Source organism: Topomyia yanbarensis, chromosome 3 (assembly GCF_030247195.1).
Source record: "Topomyia yanbarensis strain Yona2022 chromosome 3, ASM3024719v1, whole genome shotgun sequence".
Classification (NCBI taxonomy): Eukaryota; Metazoa; Arthropoda; class Insecta; order Diptera; family Culicidae; genus Topomyia; species Topomyia yanbarensis.
In genome coordinates, this window is record NC_080672.1 from 93,677,940 (window position 1) to 93,691,419 (window position 13,480).

A 13,480-nucleotide genomic window follows, 5' to 3' on the forward strand; every position below is an offset into this window, starting at 1 on the left:
ATCGTGATTTCAATTGCTAACGGTTCAAGACCATCGGAAACAATCAATGTATCGTATGACCTCACACGGAACATTGATTGGAAGAGTTACGCGACCGCGATATCCGTTAAAATCGAATCCACTCAAGAACTTCCTCCGGAGGAAGAGTACAGGTTTTTGGCTGGCTTGATTCTCGACAGTGCGAATCAAGCTCAGACTAAACCAGTACCCAGCGCGAATACCCATGGACGATCTCCCACCCTGTGGTGGGATAAAGAGTGCTCAGAGCTGTACGCGGAAAAGTCCACTGCATATAAGGCCTTCCGGGAAGACGGGTTACCCGCTAGCTATCTACAGTACGCGTCGTTAGAAAGGCGAATGAAGAGTCTAATGAAAGCCAAAAAACGTAGTTATTGGCGCCGGTTCGTCGACGGGTTAACGAGAGAAACAGCGATGAGCACTCTTTGGGGTACGGCTCGACGTATGCGTAACCGTAATAGTACCAACGAGAGCGTGGAATATTCAAACCGTTGGATATTCGCTTTCGCCAAGAAGATCTGTCCGGACTCTGTCCCGGTACAGAAAACGTGCCGCGCCGCGTCTCCTCCCGATACCGCGAGCGAAACACCGTTTTCGATGGTGGAGTTCTCACTTGCTCTCTTATCATGCAACAATAACGCCCCAGGGTTAGACAGAATCAAATTCAACTTGCTGAAGAATCTACCTGACACTGCCAAAAGGCGCTTGTTGAATTTATTTAACAAGTTTCTTGAGGGTAACATTGTCCCTCATGACTGGAGGCAAGTGAAGGTCATCGCCATCCAAAAACCAGGAAAACCAGCCTCCGACCACAACTCATATCGGCCGATTGCAATGCTGTCCTGTATTCGGAAGTTGTTCGAGAAAATGATCTTGTTTCGCCTCGACAATTGGGTTGAAGCAAATGGCTTACTGTCAGATACACAATTTGGCTTCCGCAAAGGCAAAGGGACGAACGATTGCCTTGCGTTGCTTTCTACAGAAATCCAAATGGCCTATGCTAACAAAGAGCAGATGGCATCAGTCTTCTTGGATATTAAGGGGGCTTTTGACTCAGTTTCTATCAACATTCTGTCAGAGAAGCTGCACCAGCATGGTCTTTCGCCAATTTTAAATAACTTTCTGCTAAACCTGTTGTCTGAAAAGCACATGCACTTTTCGCATGGCGATTTAACAACATCGCGATTTAGCTACATGGGTCTTCCCCAGGGCTCATGTCTAAGTCCCCTGCTCTACAATTTCTACGTGAATGACATTGACGATTGTCTTGCCAATTCATGCACGCTAAGGCAACTTGCAGACGACGGGGTGGTCTCTGTTACAGGGCCCAAAGCTGCCGACTTGCAAGGACCATTACAAAATACCTTGGACAATTTGTCTGCTTGGGCTCTTCAGCTGGGTATTGAGTTCTCCACGGAGAAAACTGAGTTGGTTGTTTTTTCTAGGAAGCGTGAGCCGGCGCAACTCCAGCTTCTATTAATGGGTGCAACGATCAACCAGGTTTTCACATTTAAATATCTCGGGGTCTGGTTCGACTCTAAAGGTACCTGGGGATGTCACATTAGGTATCTGAAACAGAAATGCCAACAAAGGATCAATTTTCTCCGAACAATAACTGGAACATGGTGGGGTGCTCACCCAGGAGACCTGATCAGGTTATACCAAACAACGATATTGTCGGTGATGGAGTACGGGTGTTTCTGTTTCCGCTCCGCTGCGAACATACACTTCATCAAACTGGAGAGAATCCAGTATCGTTGCTTGCGCATTGCCTTGGGTTGCATGCACTCGACCCATACGATGAGTCTCGAAGTGCTGGCGGGCGTTCTTCCGCTAAAAAATCGATTTTGGGAACTCTCATATCGATTGCTCATCCGATGCGACATTCTGAACCCGTTGGTGATTGAAAACTTCGAGAGGCTCGTCGAGCTTAATTCTCAAACCCGATTTATGGCCTTGTACTTCGACTACATGGCACAGAGCATTAATCCTTCTTCATATACTCCCAGCCGTGTTCGTTTCCTAGATACTTCTGATTCTACTGTATTCTTCGACACATCCATGAAGGAAGAGATTCGTGGAATCCCGGACCATATACGCCCGCAAGTGATCCCCAATATATTTTATAATAAATTCCGAGAAGTCGACTATGACAAAATGTTCTACACTGACGGATCAAATCTCGATGGGTCCACTGGCTTCGGTATCTTCAACAATACTATCACCGCTTCATTCAAGCTCAATGATCCCGCTTCAGTTTACGTCGCAGAGTTAGCTGCAATTCAGTACACCCTTGGGATCATCGACACTCTGCCCACAGATCACTACTTCATCATTTCGGACAGCCTCAGCTCCATCGAGGCTCTTCGTGCGATGAAGCCCAAAAAGCAATTCCCATATTTCCTGGGGAAGATACGGGAGTCCTTGTGTACGTTATCTGAAAAATCTTATCAAATTACCTTTGTTTGGGTCCCCTCTCATTGCTCTATCCCGGGCAATGAAAAGGCCGACTCATTAGCAAAGGTGGGCGCATTAAATGGTGACATATACGAAAGACCAATCTGCTTCAACGAATTTTTTAGTATTTGTCGTCAGAGGACACTCAACAGTTGGCAAACCTCGTGGAGCAATGGTGAACTTGGACGATGGCTACATTCCATTATCCCAAAGGTATCAACGAAGCCTTGGTTCAGGGGGATGGATGTGGGTCGGGATTTTATTCGTGTAATGTCCCGACTTATGTCCAACCACTACACCTTGGATGCGCATCTGTGGCGTATTGGGCTTGCGGAGAGTAGTCTGTGCGCTTGTGACGAGGGCTATCACGACATCGAGCACGTTGTCTGGGTATGCGCCGGGTACTTGGACGCCAGGTCTCAGTTAAAGGATTCCCTTCGGGCCCGAGGTAGACCACCCAATGTCCCAGTCCGAGATATACTGGCAAATCGTGATTTCCCCTATATGTCCCTTATTTATACTTTCATAAAAACGACAAATATCCCAATTTAGCCCCTCTCTTTTTATTTCTCGTTTTAGAAGCTTTCTCTTGCCTTGTGGGACCGATCAGCTCCAGACTGCAACTATGTAACCGCCGTCGCACTTACCACTACGGAAACTGAAGCGAGAGCGACTCAAGGTCCGATGACTTTTGAAGGATACCCCGCGGGTCCGAAGAATACCATCCGCCAATCCGACCTACTAGACTGAGGCGGTAATCTTTCGCTGATCTCCCGTTTGAGCGAAAGTTGCAAGTTTTGCTCTTCTCTCCCGGTCACCATCTACGCTTTCTCTCCCCTGTCCTTGATACAACTGCTTCTACAGCCCCCCTCTGAATATCTTGACCAAGCATAAGTCTCCGCTAAAAAAGTTCAAATTTGTATTCTGTATTCCTAGTTTTAAGATAGTTGTAATTTTACCTCTTTGTTAAAACTATTGTCCCCCATCTTGTAAATAGAATTGTATCCCTAGTCTTAAAACACCTGCGAATTTTCTCATAAATATTTGTTCCCCCTTTTGTGTACCAAACTATATTGTTAGTTTTAAGATAACTGTAAATATTTCCTAAAAATTATTACTAGTGAATTCCTTGTTTTCAAATTTTTTCATAAAAAAAAAATCTTTCGCCCCCTCTCTTGTATATAGAATCTTATTTCTAGTCTTAAGATAGCTGTAAAATTTTTCTTTTTTAAAAAAATATTTCAACATTGTAACCTCCTAGTTTTAAAATATACAAAATGTAAAAACAAAAGAATTTGGCACCGCCAAGCTAACGCATTTGTGCCTATCAAATAAACGAAATGAATAAAAAAAAAAAACTGCCCCTTTTTCCTTATCATTCTCAGAAACGCTCTCTTCCACCTGTACCATACACCCACGATGGTTTGATGCGACTCCAAGGCGACACAAAACATCCCTGTCGAATGAGCCAACAAACACGGGACCTAAAGCACGAACATCACACGCACAATTCGAAATGTAGCCGATCAACATCTGAGCCGCACTACGAAATCGTCTGGAGAAACCCCTGCCATCTCGAGAACGACCACCCGGCGTCCCAGTACATGATTCTTCCTGATGAAGACCACCCTGATTCTGTAATCCATCCGTTGATCTCCCGAAGTCTGAAACTGAAACAATGTTCTCCCCCTGCCATGTTTGTCCACCCTACTTCCCCTGACTCTTATACACAGAAGTAACACCCCTTCCCCCCCCCCCCCCCCAAATATCTTCATGAAGCATTTAGCTCTTCTTGCCTTTTCTAGTTTTAACTATTATATTATATGATCTCGTTGAAAATGCCCAACTCTACTACCACATAAAATAACTCTAATTAATGTCTCCGAATCTTTACAAAATTTAATCACGCCCTCTAATTATTTCTACTTTTAAGATAGTCGTAAAAATTTTCCCCCTTAGTTAAACATTATTTGCTCCAATAATCTCATTGCTAAAAATGTCAAACCATATTGCCATAAAAACTAAATGACCCCTCTAATCTTACGAAAATTATACTACCCCCTTGTGTATATGTATAGCTATAAATTAGCCTTAGTTTAATTTCAAAAATCAATATGTAAGCCCCTAGTTTTAAGTAATTTAAAATGTGAAACAAAACAAAATTGGCACCTTTAAGCTAACGCAAACCTGCCTTATCAAATAAACGAATTGAAAAAAAAAAATCAATATAAATTTACAGATTTCTTTGAACCTGCCTTATTATTAACGGCATTTAAAAAAAAAATTGCTCTTTTTCCTAACTTGAGCTCTTACAAACATAACAAAACTAGATTCATCGTATGTGACCGAGTGGAAAAACTAATTTTTGAATTTTTGTAATATTATTAACTGACACTGAAACTGTGTAGTTGGAACTATTTTCAAGGTATGATTTATTATTACGTCCGCCTTAACCACACCTTCCCTATAGTGCAAGATTGTTCCGCTCTTGTACCTAATCAACTCGGTTAAGTACCCTACAACTGCAAAGGTTCGCAAATGTACGGTTAGCAAATTAAACTCCACACTCTCCCTGTGCTCAACATTCACCACATGACACGTTCGAGTAGGTGATCGTAGAGGTAATGGATAATATCTCATATTACCACATTTCTTCAGTCGCGATCTACCAATCCAATCTCTGCTGGCCTGGGCCCAACGGTGATCGTGGTTTGATATTCCTAAGCCGATTGGAGCTGAAGTGGTACACGATAGTGATCGTTCAAGTCTCTCTCGCTCTCTCTTTCCCTCACGACACGCATTTTCTTTCGTCCACAACTTTCAAGGTCATGCTTTTGTGTATAGTTACCAACTATCATAGGTGCGTTGAGCCGTGGTAGGTGAAGTAAGGTACGACGGGGTTCATGTGGTAATAATATAGAAAAGCTGGCCTTCACTGTTCATACGCGCACAGTCCTCTCGCCATATGTTGTGATACTGCTAGGTGAGCCTAACATAGTTTTCATACCCAAAGACTTTGACTAATGGTGAGTGTTAGATAGTTACCAATGCACAAGCATTCGTTAATTTTGATCAAATGTGGAGTAGTAAAAGTGTCAAGGAATAGTATAGTATAGTATAGACACTCATGGTAATAGACCAGCGAAGGTACTTTTATCGAGCCAAACGAACTGTCAAAATCCGGAGCCAAACGAGCATGACGTCATTCAATGTAAACAAGCAGAACAAGTATTGCGATTTTATTTAAAAAAATATATATTTTGTTATTCACAGTAGGCTTCACTTTTCGTGTTCGTATTAGTATTTCACAATGTTATTTAGAAAGATATTTATTGTGTTCAACATAACTACACAAAAGCAGTTTACTTATGCTCTTTTTCATCAGCTTTGTGTTTCTGAAGAAATTGGATTTTTTTCTTTCTTTTCTCAATTTCTTGTTGCTCAGTATCAAACATATAACTTATGTTTTGATTCATATATTAAACCACTTGAAAAATTATTTTGATAAAAACAGATGATCGAATGCAGTCGAGCACGTTTGAGCTTGCACATTCTTGGGTGATGCCAGTTTAACAAGCTTGTTTTTCTAGTTGCCAGTTTTGCGGTTTTTACATCCACGAGTCTATTACTATGAGTGTTTATATAGTGTAGGAAAGGTGATTCCTACAGTTAATGAATTGCACCGAATAGTATTTTTGCCTAGTTTCCCTTCCCTTCCTGCCCGTGTTGTTCATAAACCACAACGTGTTTCAATAGCTATAACTTTTGATTTTGGGAAGATATGCTCACAAAATAAGTAAGGCTAGTAAATGTGACTATAACCTTTCTTTTGAGCACTAGCAGTTACAAATATTAGCTCTAGAACTGAAGTTATTGCAATTAGTATGATTAGATTCCGATGGAGCAGTGCTACCAGGGACAGTTAACGTTAACGAAGAATAATCAAATTTTGATATATCTTCGGTATTTTGAAAAATTATTGAAAATTTATAAAAGCTAAAAATTAAGACTATCATTGACTACGTTTTACAAACTATACAACTATTGCAATTATTCTAGGAGAATTATATTGAGCATTGAAAGGTAAAAATTGAGCAGCTTCAGTCACAGTCAACTGCGCACGTTCAGTATCTTCTGTGGAATTTTATAGAATAATGCAGCGCATCTTTGAAAAAATTAATATGGTGATTAATCCACTTAGAAGTAAGATAGGAGATTTAACTCTTCAAAGCATTATTTAGAAATTTTGTGTCTTCAGTAAAGTTGTTGAAAATGGTATTGAAAACAACTTTATTCAAGTCATTATATCGCTATATAAGCAGCTTATCAATATAGTGATTTTTTCTTTCTTTTTATTTCAATTATAAAGGGTGTTCCAAATCAAATTTCATCACAGAAAATAACCCATTGGGTATTTACTCTTGAAAATTTGGGTACAAGTAGTTTAGAGTGTATTGTTCACATTGTATCGCTGTCAGTTTTTCGAAAATTGGAAAAAAATGACGTCATCCAAAAAGCAACGTCGCGAATTGATTTTGCGCAAGCACCTGGAAAATATTTAACCCTTTCATCGGGACATCGGAAAACAACTCGGAATCGTGCAGCCAACGGTGAGTCGTGTGATTAAACGTTGCTACCAAACTGTGAGCATCGAACGGAAGTAGAAACTCTGATAACATAAATTCGTAGATATAATGAAATTGATCATGCAATGCACGAATTCATTCGTCGTTGTCTGCAACGAAGTATTTTCGTGCATTGTAATTAGTAGATTTCATGAACAAGAATGGTCGCTTGGTGAACGAAAGCTTTCGTAAATTTTACATATTTAGTATACACTGCACGAATGTTTGAACATTGATAACGAGATTATTTTTCGTGAATGAAACGAAATGTTTTGTTTATTTTAATAAACGTTTGTGTATATTACGGGAGATTTCGTTGGCCGTACTAATTCATTTCGTTCATCTTAGAAAAGATTTCGTATTTAATAGCATGTTATTTTGACATTGCTTCAGCAGAGCAAAACTCAAACTTCTTCACACAAAACCAACGAGCAGTTGGCGATGGCACAACTGGATCCGTACTGCTCCGGATTATGGATCAACTGGAAGCGAAAGAGGTTCAGGAAATCTTCCTGAAACCGGAGGACACGGATACGGTAACTAAATAGTCAGACCAAGATCGTCGCGATGATCAATAATTATTGACTTCATATTCTACCTCTATCGAAGCTCTTTTGACGTTGACGGTTTGACGAATGGTGCCCGTAAATATTATTAAGACTTTCGTGAACAATTCGTTTGCCTAATGAAGCCGTTTCGTAATAAGCCAACGAAAAATTCGTATATTTTATGAAAATTGTCTGTACGAATCTAATTCGCAGCGATTTACGAATATATTCTTGTTGGGTTATGTTTCGGAGCACCAACTCTTTTTAGCAAACGTTGTTTTTTACTGTTAGCTTTAAGCTAGAAATAAGTTTTATTTAGTATTTTAATTAGGTTTAAATAGGATAATTCAATTGATTAGGTGCTTACAATTTTGGTTGACCGACAAACTGAACGGAAGGTGTGGGTCACCCTTGGCTTTTCGTTTATAAAACAATGTAGTATATGTACCTGTTAGTATAATTGTACATATAGTTAGTATATAGGAAATAGGTTTAAATTTACGATAATCCGTACTACTCACGTACTATAAGCTTTAAGAAATTCAAGAGATAGTGGCACTACTGCCGTAACCGTATTGACTCGTTGAAGAAAGTTAGGGTTATGTGCTATTGAGCAAAAATGTGTTCACTATACGGTACTGTTTTCTTCTTCTGCCCCACTGTATCCTGCTGAATGACGTTTCCTCGTGAAACCTCACTGCCGGCAGATCTGTCACCGTCGAATAAAGCGCTGCGCTCGGTAGCGTCGCCGCAGCGAGGGGTCTCGTCAGCACATACCCCCGCCCGTAAACCTTGGTGAGGGCCAGGAACTCCTGGAATACTGGAACTAGGTTTGCTATTCGGCTCGACGTCCAAAACAGCAAGCTTTGCGGCTGGTCTTCGAATTAGACCCGCTGTGGTTCGTACCAACGCCTGCCGTACTCTTCCGTCTTGTCCAGGAAATACTGCTTCTATCCGCCCCCGAGTCCACTGGTTCCTCGCCGCCTCGCCAACCACCAAGACCAGATCGCCGACCTCCAGATCCTTGACCTCCTTGAACCACCTGCATCTGCGCGTAATTACTGGGAGGTATTCCTTTAGCCATCTGTTCCAGAATCCGTCGCTGATGAGCCGCGCCAAGTTCCAGCTGCTTCTCAGTGTTGAACGACTATCTATCGCGCCAGTAGGCAGGAACTTGATGCCGGATGAATTACCCAGCAAGAAGTGGTTTGGTGTCAGAGCTTCTTGATCTGCAGATTCCAATGGGATGTATGTAAGTGGCCTTGAGTTTATCATGGCCTCCGCTTCTAACAGGATTGTTTCCAGTGTTTCATCGTCAGGTTTTCGGGTACCATCCAGCGTCGCCCCGATTGCCACCTTGACCGAGCGAACGAGCCTCTCCCATGCACCGCCCATGTGCGGGGAAGCAGGTGGAATGAACTTCCATGTTGTTTGTGAGGTAGTAAACTTTTCCGCCATCATCTTGTTGTGCATATCCAGTTTGTTGCTAGTGCCCTGGAAACAGGTGGCATTGTCCGACCAGAATTCCCGCGGAATACCCCGGCGGGAGACAAAGCGTTGAACAGCCATGATGCACGACTCCATACTCAGTGAGTGTACCACTTCCAAATGGATGGCTCTGGTAGTGAGACACGTAAAGAGGGCTACCCAGCGCTTGACGTTGCTTCTGCCCATTCTGACGAGCACCGGCCCGAAGTAGTCCAGCCCGGTGAAGGTAAATGGCCGGATGAACGAAGTAACCCGCATTTCCGGTAGTGGGGCCATAGCGGGCGGTCTCGGGGAAGACTTAGCAATTCTGCACCAGACGCAGCTTCGTGTGACCTTGTCTAACAATCGACGCAGTTGCGAAATGTCGAATCGTTGCCGAATTTCGTTGAAGATGGTCTCTCGGTTGGCGTGGCGAAAGCGGCGGTGGAACCAGTCTACAAGTAAGAAGGTGATTAAATGTTGTTTGGGTAGGATTACGGGAAACTTAGCTTCGGTCGGTGTGTAGGGTGCCGCACCGATTCGGCCACGACTCCGCAGAACTTTATTCTCATCGAGGAACGGCCATTTGGTGTAGATGTCGCTGGCCTTATCCACAACATTATGACGTCGATCCGGTGGGCCTTGAGTTTGGACGAGTACGGCGATTTCGTCAGGATAAACATCGCCTTGCGCCATCTTCCACAGCTCTTCTTCCGCTAGTCGTAGCTCATCGCTGGTAAGATTGCCAAGCTCCTTAGCTCTTCCTTTCTTCCGCCGAATGTTGTTGATAAAGCGGAGCACGTATGCTACTGAACGGTGCATTTTGGTCCAACTGCTAAACCGGGTGAATTCCACCAACGCAAAGTGTGCGAAATGACAGTGGGCATTCCTTAGTTCTTCCTCAGTTGGCTCAATCGGTTGTTGCGTAGGCCAATTCCTTTCGGTGGTTTGGAAGAAGTCATGAGGCTGGAACCAAGGGCTGTTCATCGTCAGCTGCGGACCAATTCCCCACTTCGTCGCGAGATCAGCAACGTTGAGTTTCGATGGTACGTACATCCATTCATTTGGCTCTGTGGTTGTCAGGATCTCGCCGACGCGGACAGCAACAAACTTATGATACCGTCTGTGATCGATTGATTTGATCCAAGCGAGAACGGTTTTCGAATCACCCCAGAAATATCGGAAATTGATTGGGTAAGAGTGCTGACTTTGGATGCTGCCGGCCAAGCGGACCCCGAGGTTGGCGGCTTTCAACTCGAGTCTGGGAATAGACAACGTTTTCAATGGGGCAACTTTAACTTTGGCCCCGACGAGTGCCACTTGTACGCAACTGTTACTCTCCAGTAGGAAATAAGCCACCGCAGCATACGCCATTTCGCTAGCATCTACGAACACGTGTAGTTGGAGGCGATCCAGGTTCTTAGGAAAGGGTGACCTAAAGTAGCACCGGGGTATACGGATCTGGTTTAACTGTCCGAAGAGCTCCGACCACTGTCGCCAGCGCTTGTTGAGATCGTCAGGAATCTGTTGGTCCCATTCCGTACCTTTCGCCCACGTGTCCTGGAGGAGAATTTTGCCGTGCACAAGGAAAAACGCGACAAAACCGAGCGGATCAAATAGGCTCATAACCACTCGGGCGATTTCCCGCTTGGTGGGAATGTGATCTTCATGAAGAATGCGCTGTATGTCATCTCTCATACCAAAGGAGTACACAAACACGTCTTCGTACGGTATCCATTTAATCCCCAGCACTGATTCGGACTTTTCACCTCGCTCCAAGTCTAGATTTTTCGATGAAGGCATTGTCGTCTCTCCTATTCCTTCCAGCACCCCTACTTCGTTCGATGAGAAATTCCGCAGAGTGAAGCCTCCCTTTGAATGCACGAATTTTACCTCGTTCACAACCTTTATTGCCTCCTGAAGCGTCTCGAAGCTGTCTTAGTAGTCGTCTACATAATGGTTGTACCGGATAGCTGTAGCGGCTCGGGGATACTCGTCGGCGAACTCCTCTGCATTTAGGTTCTTCACATGCTGTGCGGACGCCGGGGAACAAGTGGAGCCGAATGTGGCCACATCCATCACATACACCTGAGGGCAATCCGATGGGTGGTCCCGGAACAGAAACCGTTGCGACTGGCAGTCGGGAGCTCGAATCTTGATCTGATGGAACATCTCCATTATGTCTCCACAAACGGCGACAGGATACTGACGAAACTGGTACAGAACTCTTGGCAGGGGGGTCAACAGATCCGGTCCCTTGAGTAGCCTAGAATTGAACGACACATCGCGCACCTTTGCCGCCGCGTCCCATATCAGGCGAATCTTGTTTAGTTTCTGGGGACTAGAAACTACACCAAGGGGTAGATACCAGATCCGGCTTGACTCAACAGACGTCAGTTCAGTTAAAGTAGCCTTGTGAGCGTAGCCCTTACGCTCATACTCGAAGATCTGTTCGCGAACGCGCTGCTCCATAACCGGATCCTTTTGGAGCTTCCGCTCAAGTCCCTCCAGCCGTCGCACAGCCATAGGGTAGCTGTCGGGGAAGTCTGGGTTGTCCGTTCTCCACAGAAGTCCCGTCTCGTAGCCTGGCCCGAAAGGTAGCCGCTTGGTTGTTTCCTGTAGCAACTTTCTCGCACGCTTGTCGTCATCGGATTCCGGAACTACACATGGGCCCAGGACTCCTGCGTTCTCCAAAGTAAAGTAGTCGCGGAGCTGCTCGTTTAGCTCTCGATCAGGATCGGACAAAGCCCCGGCGTGAAAGCTAGTGATCGCCGTTCGAGACGGTTGGCCCGGAATACATCCATAAATACTCCATCCTAGCCGGCATTTTGCACCAATTGGATCGCTCGAGCCTCCTTCACGCAGCTTCAGCGGAACGCACAGACGTAAGTTGTCGAGACCAATAAGTAATTTGGGTTGAACTAGCTCATAATCCTCTAGCGGAAGACCTCGAAGATGAGGGAAACGCCGTGCCAAATCACCGTATTTGAGCGTTTGCGAAGGCAGAACCAGACGACTAACCGTACGAACATCAACGATTTTGTGCCGTGCAACACAGCCCTTACCAGCAATGGCGATGTTCACGCGCTGCGATCTCGATTCAACCCGCCTAACATTTCCTGTCCATCGGAGAGTCAGGGCTTCTGTTGGACCCGTAACCTTCAATTGCTTCGCTATAGATTCCTCCAGCAGTGTAAAGGAAGAGCCCTCATCTATAAAGGCGAAGATCGTTTGGAAAATGTTGTTGCTGTAGAGGACTACTGGCACGATTCGGAAGAGTAGCCATTTCAGGACACCGGAGGATACGTGGCTCGCTGAGACGGAAACGTTTTCCGGAGTAGAGTTGGAAGTGTGGAGGAGGGTGTGATGCTTATGGCGGCACCCTTCTATTCCACATCCATTCCAGGAACGACACGGCCATTTTCCGTGACTGTTGAGGCAGGTCCGGCATAACCCCTTCTGCTGGACCAGCTTCCAGCGTTCATCCAGACACGCGCTCTTGAATTGATGGCAATCGGCCACTCGATGGCCAGCACGCCCACATGCCCAGCATGGCTTACCTTGCTTTGAGTTGTTTGATGCACTACAAGCCGCTGTAGGTGATGCACTACGATTTTTAAACGTCTGCGAATTTCTTTCCGCTGAGTGTGTATGCAATGTACCGGTGTCCTTGGATTTTGGCCGGTTGGTTATCGACGCGGACACTACTCCTGGAAATTCAAAGGATACTTCGCTAGCTGCTGTCACCAATCCGGACATGAACCTGCCGAATGTGTCGAGGGTTGCTGGCTGGTTCTGCGTTTTGTAGAAGGCCCAGTTCATTCGCATTGATCCTGGTAGCTTCTCCACTAACTCCTGCATCAGGGTTGGATTAGACAGGTGGTCCTGCTGACCTGCTGCTCTGAGATGATCAACCAAATTTTGCACCGACAAACCGAACTGTATAAGTGTTTCCAGCTTGTCGTGTCGCGGGGCGGGAACATGCTGAATCTTGTGTAACAGTGAACGGATGATGAGTTCCGGTCTTCCATACAGTGTGCGCAGAGTCTGAATGACGTGCGGCACACCAGAGGGTAACAACAGACGACTACGGACCGATTCTAATGCGCTTCCTTTCAGGCACCTTTGTAGACGCACTAGATTTTCTGCTTCTGTATAACCACAAGTAGCCGTAGACTGCTCAAAGTTGCTGATAAAGATCGGCCACTCCTCCGGATTTCCGCTAAATATTGGCAGGTCCTTACCCACGACGTGACGCGCTGCAATTTGCACCTGCGTTAAAGCAGCAGCGGGGGGTAGTGGGGGTGCTGGAGGAAGTGGGAAGTCTTGAAGCAACTGCGGCCTAGGTGCTGGAGTCGGGATTGG

At 44.9% G+C, this 13,480-nt stretch overlaps 1 protein-coding gene across 1 annotated transcript; it reads right to left on the reverse strand.

The window, feature by feature from the left end:
• Nucleotides 1-8,254: 8,254 nt before the first annotated feature.
• LOC131687068 (uncharacterized) lies at nt 8,255-10,918 on the reverse strand. Its single transcript, XM_058971111.1, has one exon. It carries the CDS (start codon nt 10,916-10,918, stop codon nt 8,255-8,257), a length of 2,664 nt encoding a protein of 887 aa, XP_058827094.1.
• Nucleotides 10,919-13,480: the final 2,562 nt, after the last annotated feature.

Excerpts from the sequence above, each read along its gene's own strand:
- LOC131687068 (XM_058971111.1), bottom strand. The coding sequence starts at position 10,918 with ATGCCTTCATCGAAAAATCTAGACTTGGAGCGAGGTGAAAAGTCCGAA.